At 39.1% G+C, this 27,753-nt stretch overlaps 1 protein-coding gene across 8 annotated transcripts; it reads right to left on the bottom strand.

Moving 5' to 3' along the window:
* Positions 1–136: 136 nt before the first annotated feature.
* LOC128227185 (uncharacterized) lies at positions 137–26,666 on the bottom strand. 8 transcript variants are annotated; one of them, XM_052937463.1, is made up of 21 exons: positions 26,204–26,666; positions 24,978–25,271; positions 22,486–22,572; positions 20,995–21,111; positions 20,725–20,781; positions 18,690–18,959; positions 16,368–16,414; positions 14,852–15,001; positions 14,584–14,659; positions 11,672–11,816; positions 11,444–11,464; positions 10,540–10,566; positions 9,800–9,841; positions 8,259–8,342; positions 6,945–7,046; positions 5,378–5,458; positions 4,902–5,042; positions 4,192–4,656; positions 3,011–3,133; positions 2,344–2,478; positions 137–1,023 (listed from the first exon to the last, which is right to left on the bottom strand). In XM_052937463.1, exons 2-21 carry the CDS (start codon positions 25,071–25,073, stop codon positions 776–778), a joined length of 2,514 nt encoding a protein of 837 aa, XP_052793423.1. In that variant the 5' UTR covers positions 25,074–25,271; positions 26,204–26,666; the 3' UTR covers positions 137–775. The 8 variants fall into 8 exon arrangements, with proteins under 8 accessions (XP_052793423.1, XP_052793422.1, XP_052793424.1 ...); XM_052937462.1 differs by lacking the exon at positions 26,204–26,666 and adding an exon at positions 25,678–25,880; XM_052937464.1 differs by lacking the exons at positions 9,800–9,841; positions 26,204–26,666 and adding an exon at positions 25,678–25,880.
* Positions 26,667–27,753: the final 1,087 nt, after the last annotated feature.

Below are 27,753 nucleotides of genomic sequence, written 5' to 3'. Positions count from 1 at the left end.
AAAATACATGTAGCAACTCTTATAATTTAGATCGTCCATTTCTTTCCACATATTTGCAAAATGTTAAAATCAGACTACCTTCCTTGAAGATCTCGTACATGTTTCAAATCGTTTCAAATGCCGCAAAGAAAGGACGGACACTTTTCTGTTTTTAATGAAAAAATAATATGTGTATATTGAAATCTGAATACTGTAAATGAAACATGGAATGAATTAGCTAGATACAACAATATATCACATACGGTTTTATAAACCCCTTAAAATGTGACACCCATACATAAATGCATTAGGCTTGAAGACATAAGTTGCTATCCGTACAAGTTGGATGACGAAAGCTGCTGGTAGAGGTAAGAAATGACAGTAATAAAACAGCAGAGAATGTTTTAGAAACACACTATGAGAAATTATGAAGGTTCGGAATGACATGAAATTTAAAAAGCGTTACAAACTAATGGCATTTTCTGAACAGTATATGACAATTCTTCCAACAAAATGAAATACAACAACAGCTCTTTCTTCACAAGGCACACATAACAGAACATTTGTTTGAAAACTGTGTGTTCTGCCACTGCAATGGTCATGATTTCATGATTTTGTAAAACACGTTTTTTTCCTTTATTGTTTAGTGTTTTTCCTCTTGTTCAGTATTAATGTAAGATGTGCTACTGTCTACTGTTTTAGTGAGCGACTGTCTGTAATAGTACTCTGTAAAATGCTTTCTGCGTTGTGGTTTAAACGTGACGTCTACCAGTCAGTCAGTCTGTGTCACGTGGGCTCACATGCTGCCGTGACCGGAGTCGTTGTAATACGTGACCTCGTCTGGCGGGATATGGTTTTCCGGCAGCGCCTCGTAGATGTGGTCATGCGGCTCCCCGTTCGGGGTAGGCGGCAGCGGGCGTCCCCTGGAGCCGGCCCCTGGTGGGGCGGCCCCCGGGAAGGACGGCTGTGAGGTGCGTGGCGCGGCCACCGTTTTCGAAACGCCGATCATGTTCTCCAACCTGTTTTTAAACTCAGGGTTCAGACCTGCAGCATAAAAGCACAAAAGTTAGGGATAACGCGACCATAGTAGCACACATACTAGGTATAGCACCCTCTTATCAAAGATGGCTCTGTTCTGTTATCTTGTCACTTATTATCAAATGAAACTAGAAAAGTTATGGCCCCATTATGTACTTTTCATAGCAATTGCAACCAAGTATTGTTAAGATAAATATACAGTCGTATTGAAACGCAGTTTACTGTCACAGGGCTGCAATTCCATGCAGATCGTTAAGCGTTACAATAAAACTATCTTAAGGACGTTTATCGCATAGAATCTGTCCGTAAGTTTACTTGTGTATCTGAGCAACATCAAGCAGCATTAAGATATTTTATTGAAACGGGGTCCTGATGCGGTTAAACCATAGAATAGCAAAAACAGTAATATACAAATCGGTTTTTTGATTGCTTCTTAACGAAAACATACATTATAAACATAAAATTTTATCTTATTCATACAAAGAATATTAATATACAAGACAAGAGTTATCATAAAAGATACGCATGTGTTAGTAGTATCAGGAAGAAAGCGGTATTAGTATAAAGCAGTCGCAGTCTCAGATGGTAAAAAAGCTACAACAAAAGATAAATAACTGAAAATTACACTCTATACAAGGATGATATGAGATTTGGCAGGATGTACTAGTTTCTATGTAAAAAGCAATGTTCGAACTTAAATTTTACCTGTTTACATCGACCAATACATTAAAAACGAAAGCATAAGGGCATATTACTCAGCTCAATGCCACTTGAGAAATATTCATTTACGCGTAAATGATATACGGTCTGGATATTGATCCCGCATATTCAACTGATGAAACACTTCCTCTGTTGAGTTTTTATTGTAATAAAATATGTCCTATGAGTTGTGCATGCATCCGACCTCGATAACAGACACACTCAACCACATGCCTGTGCTGCAAGGACCAACCGAGGAACGTCATCGCTGCAACCTTGATTCGAGCTTGAAACTACTTGAAACTAATAGGGTTCAACAGTACTGTAATTATTTTCGTATGTTGCTAATTAAATTGCCAAAATTGTCAAAATACGGGATGTGCCCGTATAAAGTCAACATACAGCACACCATGCTTAGAGGACAGAAATAAAAGTTGCTCAATTATCAACATTCAACGACCACCTTGTTCACGTTCATGTAGAGCCGACAGCTTCACATTCATATGGAACACAAATGTACAATGATAATTTCTAAGCGGCTATTTTCTACGGTGAACAAAATGTGTGTTAGTTGGCTATACGGGAATCTATGTTAGACGTCTATAGCCCCTTCCGTGCGGCGGGTACCTTCAAGTCTCTGCTTGATATTCTGAGCAGACATGGCAGGCTCGCTCTGCCGCCGTTCGCGCAATCGACCTACACTTCCGGTCGAGGGAATGTCCACGGACCTCTGCTCCTGTTGTTGAAACTGCACCTTCTTGTCTACAAACGATGGATGGAGAATGAGTACAAATTTCTGTAGGATTTGCTGATTGGTTAGGCTTGCTAATGCGCGTGGTTTACACACTGTAATATGAATGCTATTGTGCGCTTAATATCCAAAAGTCAGTTTGACGGGATTTTGAGGGAATCGGAAATAAAAAAAATGCACGAAGAAAATTGTTTAACAGTGTGCGTTTATTTTAAATTGCCTTTAAAAGGGAATGAAAGCCCTCGTTTCTACCAGAAAAGCACATTTGCCTATATATTACAGTGTTAAAAGTACGCTCATGCAATACCAAACAACGGGCGTATGTTAAGAAACACATGACGCACGATATTAACAAGCACCAATACCAACCGGATGTACGGCCACTAGGAACTACAGTGTCGTCGTATATTTCTTCTTCCGGGCCGCATGTTATGCCCAGTATTCCTATCCCGCTCCCTCTAGTGTACACCCCGTCACCACCACCGCCACTAACACCCCTGTCACCAACACCAACCCTACTGGAGCGAGTGTTTCTATAGTTACCGTGATCGTTACGGGGGACCGTAGTCTGGCCGCCCCGGGGGACTGGACTGGTTGTTTCCGCCACCTCGTACTGATCGCAGGGAGACCGAAGCGCGCTCTCCGTGAGGCGGACTCTCTGAGGCGCTGGGCAAGCAATGTTATTGTCACAGTTAGTAGGTGTACACTTAGATAAAACTAATAGCCAGACAAATAACACATACGGATATATATATATATATATATATATATATATATATATATATATATATATATATATATATATATATATATATATATATATATATATATATGTTAACGGCTACTGGACATGTATATGTGTGCTTTATTAAAGTAAATACACAGTGAAGGCAGTATATATATATATACAAGTGAATCGCTGAAGGCGATGGATGCTTCCCAAACGCCCATTGTCAATGGAAAGGCAGAACTTTTTATACAATGTGTTGGTAGAAGGTGAATGGTTGAAGCATTATCATACAAAAGTTGAACATTTTCATAACATGCACACAGATGAAAAAAAAGTATTTTTGATTTTTTATAACAAATAAAATATGATGGAAAAAAATGGGAATACTTATTTATATAAGTCGCAAAGAAATGAGCCCATTTCCGACAAAAGTTGGTTAAAATGAGAAACTAAAGAAATTTGTCGGGCATAATGTGTCACCATATAAATAATTATATATATTATCACCAGCTTTTTATATTTCAAACATCATTATAATCCCACCTTCCAAGATATGGACCGGACAGGCACCGATTATGAAAGAATGGTTATGGGGAGATAACTTTGTAAACATGTATGATATGATTCAGGTTCTTGTGCACTTTACTTCCTTCCTATTATCATCAATCTTTATTATACCTTTAAATAAGTTTCATTTCAATCAAGTCAGAAAATATGAAGCTACTTTTCGGACAAGGGTGTGACGAACAGACGGACGAGCGGACGGACGAAGCGACGTCTATATGTTCCTTCCTTCTGAGAATATAACAATGCAGACAAGCGAGAGTGTTTTACCGTGCAGAAAGTAATGGGTTAAAGGAAAACAAGTTTATACACATGTTCAGAAATAAATAAGACATTTCAAAGGTTATGAATTAGCTCGAGTGTATTGATTATGAGAAATGTATTTAACATCAGTTATTTTAGTCAAGAGAGAAAGTTTTTGGAATAATACCTTTCTTGACCACAGTTTTTTCGCTCACCAGGGACTGCGAATTGCTCTGCACCTCGAACCTCTTAAGTAACGTGCCAACTCCACCTGGAGCCCGGCCGTCTACACCGGAAGTGGTGGAAGAGGCACTTGGCACGTCCATGTTAGGCACTTCCTGAGCTTGCGGAACGTTTGTCTTTAACACATTTGTTTGTGATTTTTCCCATACTGGAAAGTTATTCGGCGAGTCAGGAGATTTGATCACTGTATTCACTGATTTAGAAACGTTTGATCTGTACGCCTGTTGTTGTTGTAACGGGCTTGCAGACGAAGCGGGTTTATTTCCAGTTTTACGGAGGGTAACGTTAGCGAGGCTCTGTTCTAGCTGGGAGGGCTTGTCGTCCCGCGGGGAGGCTGGGCCACTAAACGACTTGGTGGACCTCAGAGATGATGTGTGCGGGTATGGCGAGGCCTGCGGTCCGCCCTTCACTGGAGGGTAAATTTTAGCGAAGTAAGTGTTGTGCATACAATACCTAGAGTAAATTTAAATCAACCAAATGGCTGCTTTATATATTTTTGGGGAACATTGTTTATTATTTATGATAGTATATCTATCATAATACACTTTGAAAAATCGAGTTATAAATTAAGTTAAGTTACAACCGGAAGTGTGGCCTAGACTGAATGCGTGGCAATGGTTATTCAATTACTTTAATTCACTACGAATATCTCACCGATGGGGTCGCGAGGCGGGGGAGGGGCGACCGGGAGGGTCTGTGCCTCCTTCACCTCCTGATCCATCTCCTGGTTCACGTAGCCAGGCGCCGACATAGAATGGTGCATGTGCGGCATCGGTGGGGGAACGCAGCGGCCACCTGAAACAGCAGGTGTCTCAATCTTAAAGCAACTATTCAGACTTCTGTTTTTCGTTTGTAACTCGTTTTTTCTCCCTTTTCAACAGTATTTTGAGAAATCGTAAATGTGTTCCTTTTCATATAGTTTCATGTTTACCAGCATCATAAACAATGAATAATTTTGAAAGCGATGTAATAGTCATCGTCGTAGAACAAACGATGTATGGCTATTTAAAACTCTTGCACAAGCATATCCATGTTTAAACATCGCATACGTTTTTTTATTAAATTCAATGCAACAACAAAGTGCAGCATGCGAGTTTCGCATCTCGGCAAGTGCGTGTTTCGCGGCTTACCAAGCTCCTGGGTGACGTTGACGTACTCTCTGTCTGTCTGGAGCTCGCCCTCGATCACCTTGTCCAGCGCCGCCATCCCCTCTACAACATACATGCAAACAACCCTAAACACAACCTTCATAAACCTTTCATGCAAATACGCGTTAACACGTCATCCATTTAAAATAGTACGCTACATTAATTGAGTCACTCTATTAAGTTGTATTTCTAATCTAAGTGTTTCTATAATAAGTCTATATCGATGAGCTCTAGTATGTACGCTAACTTTATCTTGCAATAACATTAAGGTGTATGCTTTTAAGAAACTGAGTATCTTTTTTATTTTTAAAAGTAGCAAATACTCAGGTATCCAGGCAGACCTGCACCCTGTCAGAATCTTTAATGTTTGTTTATACGAGCATTCATTGGCAAATGCTATGAATCATTTTTGTCAAACATCGAAATGAAAATTTGAAAACAAACACCAAAGAAAAAATAGCAATACAAAAGTAAGTAAAGAAAGTATATCAGAGGCAATACAAGAATAACTAACGCAAGTATATCAGAGGCAATACAAGAATAACTAACGCAGGTATATCAGAGGCAATACAAGAATAACTAACGCAGGTATATCAGAGGCAATACAAGAATAACTAAAGCAAGTATATCAGAGGGTTAGTTATAAGAAGGCTAGTTTAGTATGCGTTGTGTGTTAGCTTTAAATCTTCTGTAGAAGCAAAAATCATAAAGGAAAGTTTCCCAATATAAACTGGCAAAACCTGTCAATTTCACAGAAAGACAAACGACCCGTTTCAAGTGAAGTATTAAGCGTTGCTTTGTCTGTTGTGCATATGGCGGGAATATTGTGCATATGGCGGGAATGTTGTGCATATGGCGGAAATATTGTGTATTGTGCATATGGCGGGAATATTGTGCATATGGCGGGAATGTTGTGCTTATGGCGGAAATATTGTGTATTGTGCATATGGCGGGAATATTGTGCATATGGCGGGAATGTTGTGCATATGGCGGGAATGTTGTGTATTGTGCATATGGCGGGAATGTTGTGTATTGTGCATATGGCGGGAATGTTGTGTATTGTGCATATGGCGGAAATATTGTGTATTGTGCATATGGCGGGAATGTTGTGTATTGTGCATATGGCGGGAATATTGTGCATATGGCGTGAATATTGTGCATATGGCGTGAATATTGTGCATATGGCTGGAATATTGTGCATATGGCGGGAATGTTGTGCATATGGCGGGAATATTGTGCATATGGCGGGAATGTTGTGCATATGGCATGAATATTGTGCATATGGCGGGAATATTGTGCATATGGCGGGAATGCTGTGCATATGGCGGGAATATTGTGCATATGGCGGGAATATTGTGCATATGGCGGGAATGTTGTGCATATGGCGGGAATGTTGTGCATATGCCGGGAATGGTGTGGATATGGCGGGAATGTTACTTGACAGGTAAAATTTATAAGCTAAATAGCTGATAAATAGCTATAACTCAATCAGGGATATCAACTCTGACCCGCGGTCACAATCTTTAGCAGCCTTCATGCGTTCCTATACCTTGTTCAAGCGTGCGGAACCTGACCTCCTCTTCCAGGGACGGCGGCATGATTTGTCGGGAGCCGACCATCGCGCCAGACAGTCGCCTGTCGCGCATTACCACTATAGAGGGAACACCAGTTTTACTGCACAGCAACACTGACACCCTACCCTTGTCTCCATTTTCAATACTCAGCCTTACGCCATGAGCAAGAACATTTTGCGCAATAAGATACAAACTGTAACTAGGCTAGATTTGTTACCGTATCATTTTTGTATCGGACTCCAAAAATACCTTTGATAAAAAACTCATTAAGTTCTCAAACCATGCTTAGACCAATAGAATTACGGGCGTACCATACAGTTCCCGTGTTTTTTTTATATAAAATTGCTTGAATCTTATTCAGAATTCATGAATGCTTAACACTGCTTAACATTGTTCACCGATGATCACAAATGCCATAGAAATGGCCAAACAAATAATAAAGAATGCCCAAATTTGTTAGTTACTAAGACCATTACATGTATACTATATTAGTGCAGTATTGTGTGATATCAATGCTACTAAATTAAACATAATATTAAAGAGACTAGACACCAGTTGATACAATTGAAAGAAAACAAAGAAAATTGTGCAAAAAAAACTGCTGGAAATCAACGTAGGCACCGAGCCGATCGCGTGACATGCAATGTGTTCCGCCCTGTTTTCTGTACGAGGAAACAATTCCGAGCTATTTTTAAATGGGGACACTCGGCTGAGACAGCGTGTCGGGCGACATGATTGCTGTGCTTGCTCTTTAAGTCATGTAAATGTATGAATTATCGACCACATACTAGCTCGTATAATTCTCGGCTTGTTTGAGGAAATATTGTACTTGCCGATTTAGGGCCCATCTGGTGTCTAATCCCTTTAAACATTGGAATATTAGATTTGCCGAAACTATGTGAGCAGCCATAACATGAACACACGCTTAGTTACAAACTAAAATCACAGAACAAAAACGATCCGGCACATATAGTTGTGTGCATCGTGAATGTTTTCTAGCGCAATAAAGTTTATAAAACTCTTTCCTCACTAAGTTAAACTTGTTTATTCAGTATAGTAAAGTAAATTATGCATAGCAACAATTTGACATAAACAGTCGATCTTCTGTAAAGAGTTAAATGATCAAGTTTGTAATTTATAGCACAATTGGTGATTTCCAAATATAACCGTTTACATATATACACGCGATTGTATTTAGGAAACTATGTAATCTACATGTATGTGGTACAGCAATGTGCTGACTAGGTACGACCCACACGCCAGTAGTGGTGTTAGGGAGAAACACTTACCACTTCCACCACCCTCCACTTGCGGCTGCCTGGAGGAACTTCCCTTGCTCCACGAAGGAGGGGCCGGACCGTGGTCGTCATAATCTGCAACATGTACATGAAATGGAACTCAACCGTATAGTATCTTCAGTGTGACCATTATGAGGACGATTAGATTGAAATATGGATTTAAAATTACAAATTAAACAGTCCGCTAAAAATTGATATAACATGTCTTCTCTGAAGCTAACAGTGTTAGAGAACTATTATATAGACATGGTGTAGTTTTAATAAATTATCAAATAATTATCAATAGTGTAATGTTTAGTATCTATAAATTGTGTTAAATACAGGGAATAAAGAAGAAAAAATATTTCAAAAGGCTATATGCGAGAAATAGCCAAATTATTAGTAAAATTCACTCAAATGAGATTGCCTTTGAAAAACATTTAATTTGAAGCGCTGTCATCAGTTGCAACAGTACGGAACGGAAGAGCACTCTTACCAAACATTGTCTATATCTACTTTATTTCCTCAGTAAGCTGCGAAACTTGCAACACGCTCATATCTCTTAACGGATTCAGTCACATTTCAGTCAGTATGGTAAGCTGTGTTGCATTTAAAATAGCGTTAAATTACCTTTAGAATACAATAAGTATTATGCTAAATTATTTACAATTTCAATGTTCGTGTTTGGTCTGCCAAATGCTACTCATCCGTTACACACTCCCTGAGTCAGATTTTACGTTGACAATGCGTCAGCCAATGAGGTTGTATTTCAAGCCAGTCAGATACTAGTAAGCTCATGGTCTTAATGATTATGAAGAGCTGGTTCGATACGCTCACTATACACATTATTTATCAAGAATATATTACTTCATGTCATCTAATTATTACCTGTACTTGAAATACGTCTACATTTTTGATAGGCTTATAGACAATACCATACACTTTTGATTGGTTTGCTATATATTCCGTGCACGAGGATTTTGTCACTGCTAAATCAGTGAGACACTGATTTTGTCTTCTTATCTCCGTGCTTTAAGGCACTGTTTTGGCGGGAGTGTATAGTATATATTACGATTTTGAAGCTAAGAGTTTACTCCTTTGGATTTTAATAAGCGAAATTTGTACTGTGTTAATTCCAGTTAATTATTGTAATTATATTCGATGTGCAAGGATGTATTACTGTTACTGTCTGCATGACATGCTGAATGTTTCGGACAGAGAAAAAAGTTGAAGATAAATATAAAGTATCCATTTTAAGATAGCAATTACTTTGATATCTATAAAAGGTAACCAGGATATTTTCACGAACTCCTCAATAAACTCTACATGCATACATTGCACAATAGGGTAACAGTGGGGAAAAGAAGAGGGAGAGGGAGTTATAATCGTGCGTCTAAAACGAAACGTCTAAGCATGGACCTATAAACCATAGGTCCGCGGTCTAAGAAACTAGCATTTTGAAATAGTGTGCAATAAGCAATGTCAATGAGGTAAAGCATGCCAACAGTACTGTTTAACTTCAAAAAGCAGAATACATATTGTGATAGTCATACCGGGTTTCGTTGGGGCAACATTGCTATAGATAAGTCTTTCCGCTACAAAAAGGTATACATGTACAAATTTAACCGGAATTTAATATATGGGATACAAACATCAGTTAAGAAAGCTGTCATGGCAACATGGCACATGTACCCGATCGCGCCTGGGGTCGAACTCGTAAAGCATCTTAGGAAACATTTTCAACTAAGTGAAAAATGTTGTTGTTTTATAAATTCAATTTTATGAAAAATAACAATGTTTTCACTCTAATAGTTTGAAAATAAGAAAGAAAATGGTGCACATAATAAATGCATATGAACAAATGTGGTGAAAAACTAGAGGATATCTAATATATTCGTTGTTAATAAATCGATTTTGTTCATGTTTGAACATTTTTAGTAAGAAGCTTTATGAATATTGCTGGTCAGACATGTAGCTATTGTGTAACATAAAATTTCAATTTATATTTTCTTGGGATGTAGTGACACGTGCTTCTGTTACTGCACGAATGTAAACTTGATATAAATTACATTAAAGCATTACATGGTGGTCATTGTGGAAAAGTAAAGTTTATACAACAGCCTACTTAGTTGGAAAAAGACGACTACTACAAACTGGGTCTACTTTTGAATATATGTAAAGCTTTAGTTTTATGGATGATGTGTGTGGCACGTGGGGAAAGGGTTGCCATGTGGAAATAAACTGTTTATATGCAGCGGCCACACACTGTCTAGGGTCAGTAATGAACACATACCTGGCTCGGGTTCGACGTGATCTTGCACTGAAAGAAAAGAAGGGGGGTAACTGGTTATATCGAGAAAAATAAGAATATATAAAACTAGTTTCATCATAGAATTTAGACAATATCTTATAGCTGTTTGATTTCTTGTCAATGTTTTGATCACAATTTCCAAAATGTGATATTTGTGTGAATAATTTGATAGAAATATAGTGTGACTCAGACAGAAAGGTAATTGAAAACAAGTCCACAAAACGTGACAAAGACAAGTTTGTAATTGAAAACAAGTCCACTAAACGTGACAAAGACAACTGTGTAATTGAAAACAAGTCCACAAAACGTGACAAAGACAACTGTGTAATTGAAAAACAAGTCCGCAAAACGTGACAAAGACAACTGTGTAATTGAAAAAAAAGTCCACAAAACGTGACAAAGACAACTGTGTAATTGAAAATAAGTCCACAAAACGTGACAAAGACAGGTGTGTAATTGAAAAAAAGTCCACAAAACGTCACAAAGACAGGTGTGTAATTGAAAACAAGTCCACAAAACAGGACAAAGACAACTGTGTAATTGAAAACAAGTCCACGAAACGTGACAAAGACAACTGTGTAATTGAAAAAAAGTCCGCAAAACGTGACAAAGACAAGTGTGTAATTGAAGAAAAGTCCACAAAACGTGAAAACAAGTCCGCAAAACATGAAAACAAGTCCGCAAAACGTGAAAAAGACCAGTGTGTAATTGAAAACAAGTCCGCAAAACGTGAGAACAAGTCCGCAAAACGGGAAAACAAGTCCGCAAAACGTGAAAAGAAGTCCGCAAAACGTGACAAAGACTAGTATGTAATTCGCAAAACTTGACACCGACAGAAATGTAATTGAAACCAAGTGACAACTTTAAAAACATAGTTTTAACATACCTGCAACTTGTGATGCTGGGCCTGAAAAGGATGAATAGTAAAAAAGATAAACATATATACGGTTATTTTGGACGCGTGACAACAAGTAATTTATTTCTCAGTTAAAATATTTAAAAGATTTTGGAAGTCTTTCAAATCTTAGTGAAAATGAGTTTAACACATGCTATTGCTTAGTTAAGCGTACGTTTTCCAAAGCTTTCTATCGCTCAACGCCTCACAGTGACTTACGCGGGAAGCGGGTAACATAGCTGGGCTCCTCTTGGGCCTCCACCTGCAGCTTCCGACGGTCATTAGTCGTGAGCATCACTGTGCCCCGCCCGCACGTGCGTTGGAAGTAGTGCATCACTTCTGTCAGGCACGTCATCGGCTCGTGCTAGGATATCAAATGTTGAATCATGAATGTTATTACACTACACGTTTCAGTAAGTCTCACAGTACAACTAGTTGGCTTGATTTTTACTTATTTCTGTATCCAATGTGACTGTATTAAAAACAGTCAATGTACACGTTCTCATTCATTTTAACAAATCGTTTTCAGACTGTGCTGATACCGTTCCAAAACCGTCGAGATACACGAGTCTGAGTCACACTGTGCTGATCCCGTTTCTAAGCCGTTAGCATACACGAGTCTAAGTCAGACTGTGCTGATACCGTTTCTAATCCGTCGACATACACGAGTCTGATTAAGTCTGATTTACACTGTGCAGAAACCGTTTCTTAACAGTCGACGTACACGAGTCTCTCTCAGACTGTGCTGATACCGTTTCTAAGCCGTAGACATACACGAGTCTGATTCTGTCTGATTAACACTGTACAGAAACCGTTTCTTAACCGTCGACATACACGAGTCTGAGTCACACGGTGGTGATACCGTTCCAAAACCGTCGACATACACGAGTCTAAGTCAGACTGTGCTTATACCGTTTCTAAGCCGTCGGCATACACGAGTCTGAGTCACACTGTGCTGATACCGTTTCTAAACCGTCGACATACACGAGTCTAAGTCAGACTGTGCTGATACCGTTTCTAAGCCGTCGGCATACACGAGTCTGAGTCACACTGTGCTGATACAGTTTCTAAGCCGTCGACATACACGAGTCTGAGTCCGACGGTGGTGATACCGTTTCTAAATCGTCGACATACACGAGTCTGAGTCACACTGTGGTGATACCGTTTCTAAACCGTCGACATACATGAGTTTGAGTCACACTGTGCTGATACCGTTTCTAATCCGTCGACATACATGAGTCTGAGTCAGACTGTGGTGATATCATCTCTAAGCCGTCGACAAACACGAGTCTGAGTCCGACTGTGGTGATACCGTTTCTACATCGTTGACACACACGAATCTCTGTCAGACTGTGCTGATACCGTTTCTAAGCCGTCGACATACACGAGTCTGATTCACACTGTGCAGATACCGTTTCTAAACCGTCGACATACACGAGTCTTAGTCAGACTGTGCTGATACCGTTTCTAAGCCGTCGGCATACACGAGTGCGAGTCACACTGTGCTGATACCGTTTCTAAACCGTCGAGATACAGGAGTCTGAGTCTGACGGTGGTGATACCGTTTCTAAGCCGTCGACATACACGAGTCTGAGTCCGACGGTGGTGATACCGTTTCTAAATCGTCGACATACACGAGTCTGAGTCACACTGTGGTGATACCGTTTCTAAACCGTCGACATACATGAGTTTGAGTCACACTGTGCTGATACCGTTTCTAATCCGTCGACATACACGAGGCTGAGTCACACTGTGCTGATACCGTTTCTTAACCGTCGACATACACGAGTCTCTGTCAGACTGTGCTGATGCCGTCTCTAATCCGTCGACATACATGAGTCTGAGTCCGACTGTGGTGATATCATCTCTAAGCCGTCGACAAACACGAGCCTGAGTCCGACTGTGGTGATACCGTTTCTAGATCGTCGACATCTAAACCGTCGACATACACGAGTCTGAGTCACACGGTGTTGTTACCGTTTCTAAACCGTCGACATACACGAGTCTAAGTCACACTGTGGTGCTACCGTTTCTAGGTCGTCGATATGCACGAGTCTAAGTCAGGCTGTTGTGATACCGTTTCTAGAGTCTGAGTCAGATTGTGCTGATACCGTTTCTAAACCGTTGACACGCACAAGTCTTAGTCAAACTGTGATGATACAGTCTCTTAGCCGTCGACACACGTGAGTCTTAGTCAAACTGTGATGATACCGTCTCTAAGCCGTCGACACACGTGAGTCTTAGTCAAACTGTGATGATACCGTCTCTAAGCCGTCGACATACGTGAGACTTAGTCACACTGTGATGATAGCGTCTCTAAGCCGTCGACATACGTGAGTGTAAGTCAGACTGTGATGATACCGTGTGTAAGTCAAACTGTGATGATACCGTCTCTATGCCGTCGACATACGTGAGTCTAAGTCAGACTGTGATGATACCGTCACGTCTCTAAGCTGTCGACATACGTGAGTCTAAGTCAGACTGTGATGATACCGTCTCTAAGCCGTAGACATACACGAGTCTAAGTCAGACTGTGATGTTACCGTCTCTAAGCCGTCGACAAACGCAAGTCTAAGTCAGACTGTGATGATACCGTCTCTAAGCCGTCGACATACGTGAGTGTAAGTCAGACTGTGATGATACCGTCTCTAAGCCGTCGATATACGCGAGTCTAAGTCAGACTGTGATGATACCGTCTCTAAGCCGTCGATATACGCGAGTCTAAGTCAAAGTGTGATGATACAGTCTCTAAGCCGTCGACATACGTGAGTCTAAGTCAGACTGTGATGATACCGTCTCAAAGCCGTCGACATACGCGAGTCTAAGTCAAACTGTGATGATACCGTCTCTAAGCCGTCGACATACGCGAGTCAAAGTCAAACTGTGATGATACCGTCTTTAAGCCGTCGACATGCGTGAGTCTGTGTACTTTGATTCCTCCGCATCAAAAAGTTAAACACGATTTGAAAGTTTGAGTAACTATAATAATTACCTAAATCGTTTGTGCTTACGGTTAAACACGTCGCATACAAAGTGTTTATTTTGTATCATATGAATACCCCGCGAAGAGAATGTTCGTTGTCATAACTATATAAGATGACTGTGCGTTTTGACGAAACTTAATGTTATACCTTATTTTCAACTTTTATTTGGTACCCGCCAGCCACTCGTATCACTTCGTAGTGGTCAAACTGCACACCATTAGTTCTGAAAGCACATGACAAGAGGAATATATTCAGACAAGAAATTTCACTGTTGGTCGAGAAAAGAGAGATTCCCTCATGAAAATATGAAACAAAACACGTTATGAATTATTTTAAATGGTAATCTTGTTCAAACTATAGTGGAAACTGGCCATACAAGGACGCCTATCGGATCTTATAGCTGAGGTGTACGCACTGTTTGTCCCTGACGAGTTTTGAGATGACATAACTTCCGGTACTGATGTGCGTGGTGCTCTCCCTCAACAGCGTGTTGCCGTATCCGAGCCGCTCAGCCGCTTGCAACACCGTCTCCGCCGTCGCCCGAGAGCAGCGAGTCATAAACCAACTGCAAGGTAAAGTCAACAAGCTTTGGTTATACATGTATGTAATCAGGATGACCTACATCCAATAGATGACCGATGCAATTTTATCAAGTATAAATGTGGTTTAAACACCACGGTCACTGCATATATGTATTTGCCTACCATAAATATGAAAAAAATGATTGGCAATTATAGACTTCGAATTAGATTTTTATTAAAATTACCAAAGGAGTAAAATATCCATCCTTCATGACATGTGTTGGGGTAATGAGGAGTTGACCAGATTTTACAAAAGAATATTTAATCAGACAATATAACTATGTTTCTGTGTCAAATGCACCAGACTACCTATCAACAATGTTGTTTTGTGTGTGTTTTTTTTAAATAAGTAAGATATTGAAAAAAATATATAAAAAAATAGTGGATTAAATTCGTTTCATGGTTACATCTCTAACATTACAAAAAACATATTCATTTTATATAAATATATTTACGGAAAATGCAATTCCTTTCCGATTGGAAATCTGATAAAATCTTCTTTCGTCAAGTTTGTTCGACTCATAATTACAGCTTCACATGTTGCAACGGATATATCTAGTATTGCTTACTAATTAACCTAAAAACTAAACAAAAGAATGAAATTAAAAGAAAATTGGTCCCTCAAACGATCTTTGCACTGTGGAAGGCCCTTGAGTACAGTTATATTAATAGTGAGAATCAATACATGACCAACCACTGTTATACATGAAGAATGGTTAGATTTAGGTCATTTAAAGGCGAAACAATTTCAATTTGTGATTTATTTCATATATGTTGATGATATAAGTTCAGCTATTAAAAGAAATGTTTAAAAGGTATTTTGTTATATCATTTAAACACAGATACATGCAATTTGCAACAAAGTAATGGTTTCAAATAAAAAAAAAACATCTTAAATGTGCAGGGTAAAAATTTAACTAAATTTGGGCTTATCTATTGGAATGTTGTGCACAGGAAAGAAATCAGATTAATATGGATAGTCACCGAGGTTCTATCTCATATTTTAAGCTACAATACCTATAAACAAGTACAGGTTAAAGTTTTATTAAGAAATTCCTTCATAATACAAGTAGCCTTAGTGAGCGAAGCAACCATTGTTTCTTATTCACGTAGAAATTACTTAATAAATTATAACCGACTCCCGAAATGCATCATCTTTAAAAGTAAGCCGTGCGCCTTCATTTAAATCAGGTTTGACCCTGAAATTGCGCCTTTCCATATGCAAACAGTAGGCGTGGCTATACGCGCATGCACAGTTTAATCAATTTACATTAATTATTTTTATTCTTATATATTAGATGCAAATATATATAGAGAGCAAAGCCGTTTGTGTAATATAATAGAACCAACCTGGGCGGGGTCTGGTCCCCGAATTTGTCTGGGTTGAAGCGGTGAACCTGCAACATACGAATTATTGTTCTGCACAAATCACCATTTTAAACAGTAGCATACTGAATACCATTCTTACAAGTCTTTACATACACTCAATGGTAACAAATTTCCGAATAAGTGTTTTTCAATTTGGTTTTTCATATATCTGCATATCTTGATTATAAAGACCAGGAGCCGTGAAGATTCGCTTTCTACCTCGTTTTATCGTGACTGTTAAATAACTTTACAATGTCGTACTGTGTGCGCGTATGTCACGTTCTTACGTAAATTTTAATGTTGTGCAAAAACGACCAAACATTAATCAAATGACGTATTCGTAAGTCGTGCATTATTTGAATGTATTTTCAATTCTTCCTAAAAGTTTAAAATTTAAAACTAGGTGTATCGGTTGTTTTCAGCACAGACTTGACGGACCGGTCGGCGCACCTGGTACTGGCCGCGTTAGCGGTAAGTCCGCGTGCCGTTCTGGAGGCGGGGCAGACGTACCGTCCAGAACTTGACATCACCAGTCGATTTTTTTTTGTAGTACATATCTTCTTCCCATTGGCGACCCGGGTCCCGCCACTCAGTGATTTGCATTATGATTGACTTACTGTTTTATGGTTCTAAACACGATTTAGGATTCATGCAAACATGAAGCTAATATCAGTTTGACAGGTTAATGCTTTAATAGCTAAAGACACTTAGTTAATCAACAACTACTCCTATTTAACCACGTTTGCAAGTGTAATAAATTTCAATGGGACACACTGTTGGAGTTAATGTGGCATTTACGCAGCGTTTCATTTCGGTCAAGAATGTATATTAAAAGCAAACATCAAGCCGATAATGTAATGTACAGTTCCTTATAATATCCAAGTGTTTAAAGCTTTGGTATTAAACTGTTCACGGGTATGTTAATCCACGATAGTTATGCGTCAAAATGTATCAGGAATACAACTAAATCCTCAAACCGACACTCAGTGCATTGTGTATTACTTTGCAACACATGTAAGACAATATTAACTATTTGAATAAACTGCACCAACTGTTCCGTCATTATCTATTTCAGTCCTACTGTTCGGAAATGCTGATATAGTCCGCAAATAAATCACCGCGAGTGAGTTGCTAGCCCGAAATCACAGAATCATCCATCACATGGCTGGGAGGCACCGCTGCGTTACGCCATGGTTCATTTCTCACTTGACTCATCGTCGCCGGCACAACTTATGTCACACTTTTCCCATGTACTGAAGTCAGCTTAAGTAATGTAAGTAAGCTATTAAACCAACAAGTTTTGTATATACTTTTCTGTCAGTTTGATTATACAAGCCGTAACGTTATAGCCATAAAGGACTTTTTGGCGTTAATCAAAATGCAAAGTTCCCGTATCTCTAAATCAAACGCCGATAACCGATGACACGTGACACTTCAAACGATCAGAACTTTGTTTATCAAAGAGTTTAAATAGTATGAACAGAAACGTAAATAATAATTAATATTTTCAACTTAACTTCCATCCTTAAAATGAACTGCCTTTTGGTAATTGCGATTATAATCCGAACAATATACATGTAAATTGAAAATTGTTTATCTTGTTATTGTTTGTATTGTGTCAGCAGGCACCGAAAAGCTGAAATTAACATATTAGAAAGTGTAAATTTGTGATATGTTAAATGTATTGTTGTCATAAGTCTTTCAACTTTACGTTTAAAAGTAAATTGAAGCGATTGATTTTTCCCATCGTTATTGTGACGTCATTTGATTCTAGTATACTGTTTCCGATTACGGTTGGGTCGTTCTATTCACAGAATGGATGAAATACTATAACTGTAAGGTTTTCTTAAATGAAATGAAGTATTTTTTTAACAATTTTTGAAATAAATAATGAACTGCAGGTGTATATATAGTAATGAATTGCGGAGTGATGTCATTATCGGAGATATGAACGCAAATGGGCTGGTTAAAGTACGCATGGGGTCCTCCGGACTTGACGTTCAACCAATTTAATTTTTCTTAAAGGAAACGTAGTTTCGTTTTACATTATTTAATGTTTAGATCACATGTGGATCTTTATCACCATATATGGTGATGGGGGTCGTGAAGCACTAGAAATCAGTGTTATTTCGCGTGCAAACTGGTCAGTTGACTTTAGACAATAAAATAAATGTATTAAGTAGTATGTGAACTGTAACACACCAGTTTCACTCAAGTTCTTACTACTTTGTTAAATGATTGTTTTCGAAATGCTTACAAACGGTCTTATTTTACTTTCGCAAGATTGTTCTTTCTATATCCTACCATCACCGGTCCACCGTTGTCCAACTTCTGGTTGTATCCATTACCGGAACCACCAGACCCTGAGCTGGGACTGAAAGCGGTTACATCTGTCTGGATCGACACACCTCCCGACCCAAGTCCTCCTGAGATCGCGTCTCCTGCGCCGCCGCGCCTGACAGAGATTTCGTCGGGCATATAACCGCTGTCCGACTCACTGTAGTAGCCGCGCACGTCTGCCTCGATCCGCCTTACCTGATCCTCAAGCAGGTCCAGGTCACCAGGCACCGTCCGCTACATTAAAACAGGACAGATACGAATAGAATGTCGAAACATATTTCAAGTACGTAGATATACTATAAATATAAATATGCTGTATTAAAACATACTAGTATTTTACATAAATTATACACCTTTGCACACAATACAATTAATTCTATGCTATAAGTTTATTTGCGTGTCACCAATAGTGTGGCCAGATATTGTAAGAGGAGCTGTACAATAAATATGATGCTATCTTTTTAATGTTATGTAAATTTCAGACATATAAACATTATTAACATTAACGCAGTGTGTGCTTTACATGTGTGTTCAAAATATCTCCAATATCACTCTATATTGAAAAGTGAAGATTGTTTCAACATTTATACACCTACCGTTACAATGCCACAACGTATCCGCGCCATTGCTTCAACATATATACACATACCGTTACAATGCCCACAACGTATCCGCGCCATTGCTTCAACATATATACACATTCCGTTACAATGCCCACAACGTATCCGCGCCATTGCTTCAACATATATACACATACCGTTACAATGCCCACAACGTATCCGCGCCATTGCTTCAACATCTATACACATACCGTAATAATGCCCACAATGAATCCGCGACATTGTTTCAACATCTATACACCTACCGTTACAATGCACTCAATGTATCCGCGCCATTGTTTCAACATCTATACACCTACCTTTACAATGCCCTCAACGTATCCGCGCCATTGTTTCAACATCTATACACCTACCGTTACAATGCCCACAATGTATCCGCGTCATTGTTTCGACATCTATACACCTACCGTTACAATGCCCACAACGTATCCGCGCCATTGTTTCGACATCTATTCACCTACCGTTACAATGCCCTCAATGTATCCGCGCCATTGTTTCAACATCTATACACCTACCGTTACAATGCCCACAACGTATCCGCGCCATTGTTTCGACATCTATTCACCTACCGTTACAATGCCCTCAACGTATCCGCGCCATTGTTTCAACATCTATACACCTACCGTTACAATGCCCTCAATGTATCCGCGCCATTGTTTCGACATCTATACACCTACCGTTACAATGCCCACAATGTATCCGCGTCATTGTTTCAACATCTATACACCTACCGTTACAATGCCCACAATGTATCCGCGCCATTGTTTCAACATCTATACACCTACCGTTACAATGCCCACAATGTATCCGCGTCATTGTTTCAACATCTATACACCTACCGTTACAATGCCCTCAATGTATCCGCGCCATTGTTTCGACATCTATTCACCTACCGTTACAATGCCCTCAATGTATCCGCGCCATTGTTTCGACATCTATACACCTACCGTTACAATGCCCTCAATGTATCCGCGCCATTGTTTCAACATCTATTCACCTACCGTTACAATGCCCCCAATGTATCCGCGCCATTGTCTCAACATCTATACACATACAGTTACAATGCCCTCAATGCATCCAGGCCATTGTTTCAACATCTATACACATACAGTTACAATGCCCTCAATGTATCCAGGCCATTGTTTCAACATCAATGCACCTACAGTTACAATGCCCTCAATGTATCCGCGCCATTGTTTCAACATCTATACACCTACCGTTACAATGCCCTCAATGTATCCGCCCCATTGTTTCAACATCTATACACCTACCGTTACAATGCCCTCAATGTATCCGCGCCATTGTTTCAACATCTATACACCTACCGTTACAATGCCCTCAATGTATCCGCGCCATTGTTTCAACATCTATACACCTACCGTTACAATGCCCTCAATGTATCCGCGCCATCGCTCCAACTCAGACAGACGAACGGTCTGAAAAAATACCGATCACTGAATATCTATAAAACATACTGCATACAGTTATTATTAGTCTCGATAGTAAGACATTTGGTATTTGATTTAATAATCTTTAACAAATGACATAGATAGGCACATACGTTTTCATTATTCGTATAAGATTTATTTTACAAAATACGGCTCCTTGCATCAATGACAGTTTATCTGAACCTTAAGCTCCACACTGACCTTGAACCTGTTGAGGCGCCCGCCAGCGAAAAGGTCGAACTTGTAAGCGCTGTGATCGTTAGTGGGACCTATGTACCGGAAACGCGTGCCTTTTTCTAGCGTCAAGTTCCCGAGTTGCTGAATCAGAATTTATATTGTACATATGTAAAAACACACGCTATTTAGTCTTTGATTTAACTCGCGAATAGTGTATTCATTTGTAAAAAGGTTATAGCATAGTACATATTAGCTTCGTTTAAGTTTGGATTACATACGTGTATGTCATAATCGCTCTTATTTTATTCTACTCGAAAACTTATCAGTGTCTGCATCATAGATCAACTGGTTTCCAACTTTGTCCCCGCGAACACATGCTGACATTGAACTACTAGCTACCTACTTGTGTCCCCGCGAACACATGCTTACATTGAACTACTAGTTGCCTACTTGTGTCCCCGCGAACACATGCTTACATTGAACTACTAGTTACCCACTTGTGTCCCCGCGAACACATGCTTACATGGAACTACTAGATGTCTAGTTATGTCCCCGCGAACACATGCTTACATGGAACTACTAGTTGCCTACTTGTGTCCACCCGAACACATGCTTACATGGAACAACTAGTTGCCTACTTGTGTCCCCGCGAACACATGCTAACATGGAACTACAGTTGCCTACTTGTGTCCATGGGAACACATGCTAACATGAAACTACTAGTTGCCTACTTGTGTCCATGGGAACACATGCTAACGTGGAACTACTAGTTGCCTACTTGTGTCCCCGCGAACACATGCTAACGTGGAACTACAGTTGCCTACTTGTGTCCATGGGAACACATGCTAACGTGGAACTACTAGTTGCCTACTTGTGTCCATGGGAACACATGCTAACGTGGAACTACTAGTTGCCTACTTGTGTCCCCGCGAGCACATGCTAACGTGGAACTACAGTTGCCTACTTGTGTCCATAAGAACACATGCTAACGCGGAACTACTAGTTGCCCAGTTATGTCCCCGCGAACACATGCTAACATGGAACTACAGTTGCCTACTTGTGTCCATGGGAACACATGCTAACATGGAACTACTAGTTGCATTCTTGTGTCTATGGGAACACATGCTAACGTGGAACTACTAGTTGCCTACTTGTGTCCCCGCGAACACATGCTAACATGGAACTACAGTTGCCTACTTGTGTCCATGAGATCACATGCTAACATGGAACTACTAGTTGCCTACTTGTGTCCCCGCGATCACATGCTAACATGGAACTACTAGTTGCCTACTTGTGTCCCCGCGATCACATGCTAACATGGAATTACTAGTTGCCTACTTGTGTCCCCGCGAACACATGCTTACGTGGATGAACTAGGTGCCCAGTTGTGTTCATGACCAACATGCGTACATAGAACTACTAGTTGCCTACTTGTGCCCATCCGAACACGTGCTTACAGACATGTGACAAGGAGTAACAAATTGACCACTCTTGTTCATGTGAATATATGCTTACATTCTGACTACAGGGCGGCGTCTTCTCGAATATGTAGATGACGTTCTGCTCGAGCAGCATGTACAGCTTCCGGTACCGTACGCCTCCCTGCAACACCCGGAAAACGGACAGTTAACGTTAATACGTACATACGTATGAGTCTTAGGGCCGTGATCAATTTGCGATAAAGATGGCAGCTGGTAGCGGTGGTGTAAAAGATGGTTCACGAGTGAAGCGTGTGTAACGGCGACTATGACAATGAATATGACGGTGATGATCGATTGGTATTATGACAAAAAGGCAAGAATAACTCATGGGTTAGATGAACTCAATTGGAATCCTCAATCAGCAGGTTGTCAGCGGATTCCGGACGGCTCGCCAACCATTACAAACTTTTACAGCCAGCCCTTAATACTGCTCAAAGACAACTAGTCTTCTTTTTAAAAAATCTAAAACTAAAGCCATCAATTGATAATGTTACAGTGTTTACACGACCATATATTGAGTCAGTTTTTTTTTAGAATTGCGTGATAGAACCTTTTAGATACAAACTAAACATTAGACCTATTCGTGTCCGCGTGTGCCAAGACTCGAGTTGGACATAATGACGGCATGAACAGCTCTTGTTTTGAAGACAATCGCGTGCAATAATTTAGGTAAGTCTAACATAATGCTACAGATAAGTGGATAAAAACTAGAACACCTGTTTTCAAACCCGGAAGATTTGAAGTACGAGTACTCTTTTCTACCCCTGAAATAACCGGTTTTATAGCAAAAGCCAAATACTTTTTATAATTTATTTAAATTAATTGCGTTTTCACAGAATATGCAATGAGTATGTTTGAAAGAAATATAGAGCTCCTAAGTTACTTTACGTTCACACTTATCTATCAATGTTATTTACATAATGACAACACCAAAAGGGCAATGTTAATCAATATTTATATTCACGTAAATATTTGAAATTGATCCAGGAATCGATTTTAGGACAAGGAAGTGTTGGTGTGCTGTCAACTGCTTTAAATAAGTGTTTGATAAAACTAATTACCTTATCAAGCTTCGGTAATAAAACGAAGGCGGGAGAGTTTAAGCGACATAGACTGCCCTTTGTTTTTTTAGATGGTGTAGTAAAAGAACAGTTATCTTTGATTGAAGTCTTCATTTTAAGCAAATATTGCCTTCTGACTTAGCATATATGACGTAATTTATCCCGTGGTATACACACACTGATACTATCCACTGTAGGATATTTGTCTTGTTGTGTTACATGTGCCATTTAAATGTTTAGAAAGAATTTAAGAAATGCATCCAGGTAATTATTTTACCATAACAACACATGTCATCAAATTTCCTTGTAAAGCAATAAATAAAACAATGAATTAAGTTTAACAGCTTTATACTACTCATCCCACTGAGCGTTTCAAATATCTCATAATAACTGTATTGTACCAGCAAAATTCACGAAACATTTAACAATTTCGACATAAAAAACGTTGAAAACAATGGCTGTACTATGCAGTCGACCGCAGAAAAAACAAACTCGAACTGTCCCGACTCCGGATGATCCATGCAAGAACCTGACTGTATCGTGATTCAATGATGAAGTAGCACAGCGTGTTCACACTTTACTGGACAACTCAAAAAAATCCGAACATGAATATATATCGTTTATACAAGTAATGTTTTGCAACATGTAAGTATAGTTATTCATAAAAAATTAGAACAGTGTTTAATCTAGATTCTAGAACAAATCTAAAATGTTCTACAGTGTAATTTGTTGTTTAGTTAGGTTTTTGCATACCATGTGTTTATTTCTTATCGATGATCTAAAGTAATACCCACATCAATTGTGTACGTCTGCAATTTTCTGAAGACGGCAGGTCTCAATGCATAACATACGTTGTGTTCTAACAAACAAAGATGTCTCAGAAGTGCAAAACAAATTTCCACGATATGTATTTCTAATTTGCAATTATGTCAAAGGCCATAACTCTGCTAGGCACAGCCATAAACAAAACCCAAGATGCACAACTTCACATACACGTTTCATGTTGAATCGTTATTCAATCGTACATGCATCTGAGTTTAAAATTGTCCGCAAACAGTACCAAATAAATACATTTTCGTAGCAATACCAATGTTTTAAAGATTAACGTGCTAGACCCAGATAAAACATTAGAGAAAAGGTTACACAATTCCGTTTTATCACTTTTATCAGCTAAGCGAACTTAGGCCGAACAAATAATATGATCATGTGCATATGATTAAGCTAAAAATTGCATGTATGTACCTCTGACTGTTAAGGAAACAATATCACACACCCTAAAAACCGAATCATGAGATAGCTATACATACTCGATTTAAATAATAATAATAATAATAATAATAATAATAATAATAATAATAATAATAATAATAATAATAATAAACATTCAATAGAGACTTCAGTGCTTACAATGACTACGATAATCCTGGTGGTCAAGTACCACGGAGACTGGACAATGTAAACTGACCTGGGTGTGTGCCTTGTGTTCCACCCAGCCCTCACAGAACGGCTGTCTCCGTCTCTCCACCAGTGTCGCGCTCGACACACCAGACTTTATCGACATCGTTATTCCAACACAACTCTCAGTAATTTTGTAAAGATGTGGCTTCTTTCAAGATCTCAGAAAGTTTCTATTGCACGTCAGTTTGAATGTATATAATCCGCCACTGAGGCCGTGAAGCGTGCACATGTAACTGCAGCAACTGTCAGTCCGCCACGAACATCTACTCACACGCTGAGACTCCGGGGTGACATCACCAGCCTTTAATACAATTAATATTAATTATATCAACATTCAATTTACAAAATATTCAAAGACTATTTTAATATGTGTTATGGTAATTTATATGTAAGGAAACAGATTTATGATTGATTTTCGTTGTTATCAAACATTATTGTCATTAACTTCATAAAAGTAGTTTAGAATTTATAACATTTGAACGTCAACAACTGAAAGTGATGAATTGTTCACGGTTTAGTATGAATCAAACTACTATACAAAATCAGAAAGCATAATGAACTTCAAAATCGCTCAAGCAACATACACAAATGCCGTATATGTGTAAATGATATGATCATTATATATATACAAGCAACAACAACAACAACAACAACAAACAAACAAACAACAGTATTCAAGTCATGTAAAAAGTCATAATTAAACGTACCTTAAACAAACCACAGCTGTATATTCTCAAACGTATTTAACCCTATCCATCTACCCGCATATTCATAATGACATTGTCTTAACAGAAATAAAGGTAGAGTGAAACACGGAAGTTTAGAACGATTCAGTTGAGATATCCGAAACTACCCGACTATCAATGCTGGGTTTAACTCTCACAACGGTAATTATAGATAAAACCTTCGATCCCGACACATCTACATGGTTCGCTAACCGCACAAAGAAGAACTGGTGGTTCCCCCATCTCTTCAATGTAGACAACTACCAATATCGATAACATGATAACGTAAGTATACTTACAAACACATATAATGGTTGATCCCATTGCTCACATTTTAAAAACAAACAAGCACAAGAAAATAACATGATGTAAACAAAACGAAGAGGTGAAAGCGATAAAAAAAATTAAATGTCCTGTTGATATTGTTTATTAATTCAGAATCGCGCGAGACAAAGAAGTAAAAGTTGTGAATCTCACGAAAATCGAATTATAGCTGAGATTTACTCACGGCAGTGAAATTCAAGTTCGTCAAAATGCCCTGTTATATATTGGTACAGGGTCATACAGGCTGTACACTCATGACGCTGTTACGTGTACGAGATATTGGAGATTGATATAAATGTTGATCGTGAACTTTCCTCCCGGTCTGCTTTCGTGAAGAGCAAAACTATCAAAAAAGAGTCAGCATGTTCAAGACGGAGAGAAAGTCATGATGGTTCAATCCCGCAGGTCTCTCGTCTGGTTTCAGTTTTTTATCAGACGATGCACACGTGTTGAGCCCTTGGTACTTATCGGATAAAGCTCGTGATTATCCAAACAAACTTCATAACAGTTCGAACGTTGACATTTCTCCTATAGGGACATGAACGAACATCTTATCTCTGCCATTTTATTTAACAATATTCAACTGTTCGATTGCATTTTAAATAACTACGCCACCTTATTTCCATGTTTAAACGAAACATGATACTGCTAAAGTTGTCACATGTAACTAAAAGCAACTGCTCTTCACACTTTGTTTAACTACATGCGTATAAAATTTATGCCGACAGCGCATGTAAGCGATTCATTGGTAATATTCAGCAATTCATTTAAAGAAGCCATTTTTTGGCATGGTAGTACTAGTTCATTAAGTCCGCACTTATTCAGTGCCATTTCTCGATGTACATATTGAAGAAGGTTTACAGTCTTGTCAGCACTGATGCAGGATCATTTTGTCGGCATGGTAGACGTAGTTTTTCAGATTTGAACGTACTTATACAGGGTCATTTGTCGACACGATAGTAGTAGTAGTAGTAGTAGTAGTTGTAGTAGAAGTAGTTAAAAGTTTGGCCGCGCGTTTTCGGGGCCATTAATCGGCATGGTAGAAGTAATTTTACAGTTTTGTCCTTACTGATTCAGGACCACTTGTCGACATGGAAGTAGTAGTTTGACAGTCTTGTCCATACTGATTCAGGGTCTTTTGTCGGCATGGAAGAAGTAGTTTTACAGTCTTGTCCGCACTTATACAGGACCATTTGTCGGCAAGGTAGAAGTAGTTTGACAGTCTTGTCTCCACTGATTCAGGACCATTTGTCGACATGGTAGAAGTAGTTTTACAGTTTTGTCCCCACTGATTCAGGACCATTTGTCGGCGTGGTAGAAGTAGTTTTAAGTCTTGTCCATACTGATTCAAGACCATTTGTCGGCATGGAAGAAGTAGTTTTACAGTCTTGTCCCCACTGATTTAGGACCATTTGTCGGCATGGTAGAAGTAGTTTTACAGTCTTGTCCCCACTGATTCAGGACCATTTGTCGGCATGGTAGAAGTAGTTTAACAGTCTTGTTCCCACTGATTCAGGACCATTTGTCGGCATGGTAGAAGTAGTTTTACAGTCTTGTCCATACTGATTCAGGACCATTTGTCGGCATGGTAGAAGTAGTTTTACAGTTTGACAGTCTTGTCCATACTGATTCAGGACCATTTGTCGGCATGATAGAAGTAGTTTTACAGTTTTGTCCCCACTGATTCAGGACCATTTGTCGGCATGGTAGAAGTAGTTTTACAGTCTTGTCCAT

The sequence above is a fragment of the Mya arenaria genome, chromosome 3 (genome assembly GCF_026914265.1).
Source record: "Mya arenaria isolate MELC-2E11 chromosome 3, ASM2691426v1".
Lineage (NCBI taxonomy): Eukaryota > Metazoa > Mollusca > Bivalvia > Myida > Myidae > Mya > Mya arenaria.
The sequence above is the reverse complement of the archived record's forward strand: the minus strand, read 5'-3'. Positions and strand labels throughout refer to the sequence as shown.

What these genes read in the sequence shown, in the direction of transcription:
- LOC128227185 (XM_052937463.1), bottom strand. Translation starts at nt 25,073, where the DNA reads ATGTCGATAAAGTCTGGTGTGTCGAGCGCGACACTGGTGGAGAGACGG. An exon ending in GGGGACCAGACCCCGCCCAG is followed by an intron (nt 15,002 to 16,367) that starts GTTGGTTCTATT and finishes TTTACCTTGCAG; the next exon opens with TTGGTTTATGACTCGCTGCT. An exon ending in CCCAGCATCACAAGTTGCAG is followed by an intron (nt 10,567 to 11,443) that starts GTATGTTAAAAC and finishes CTTTTCTTTCAG; the next exon opens with TGCAAGATCACGTCGAACCC.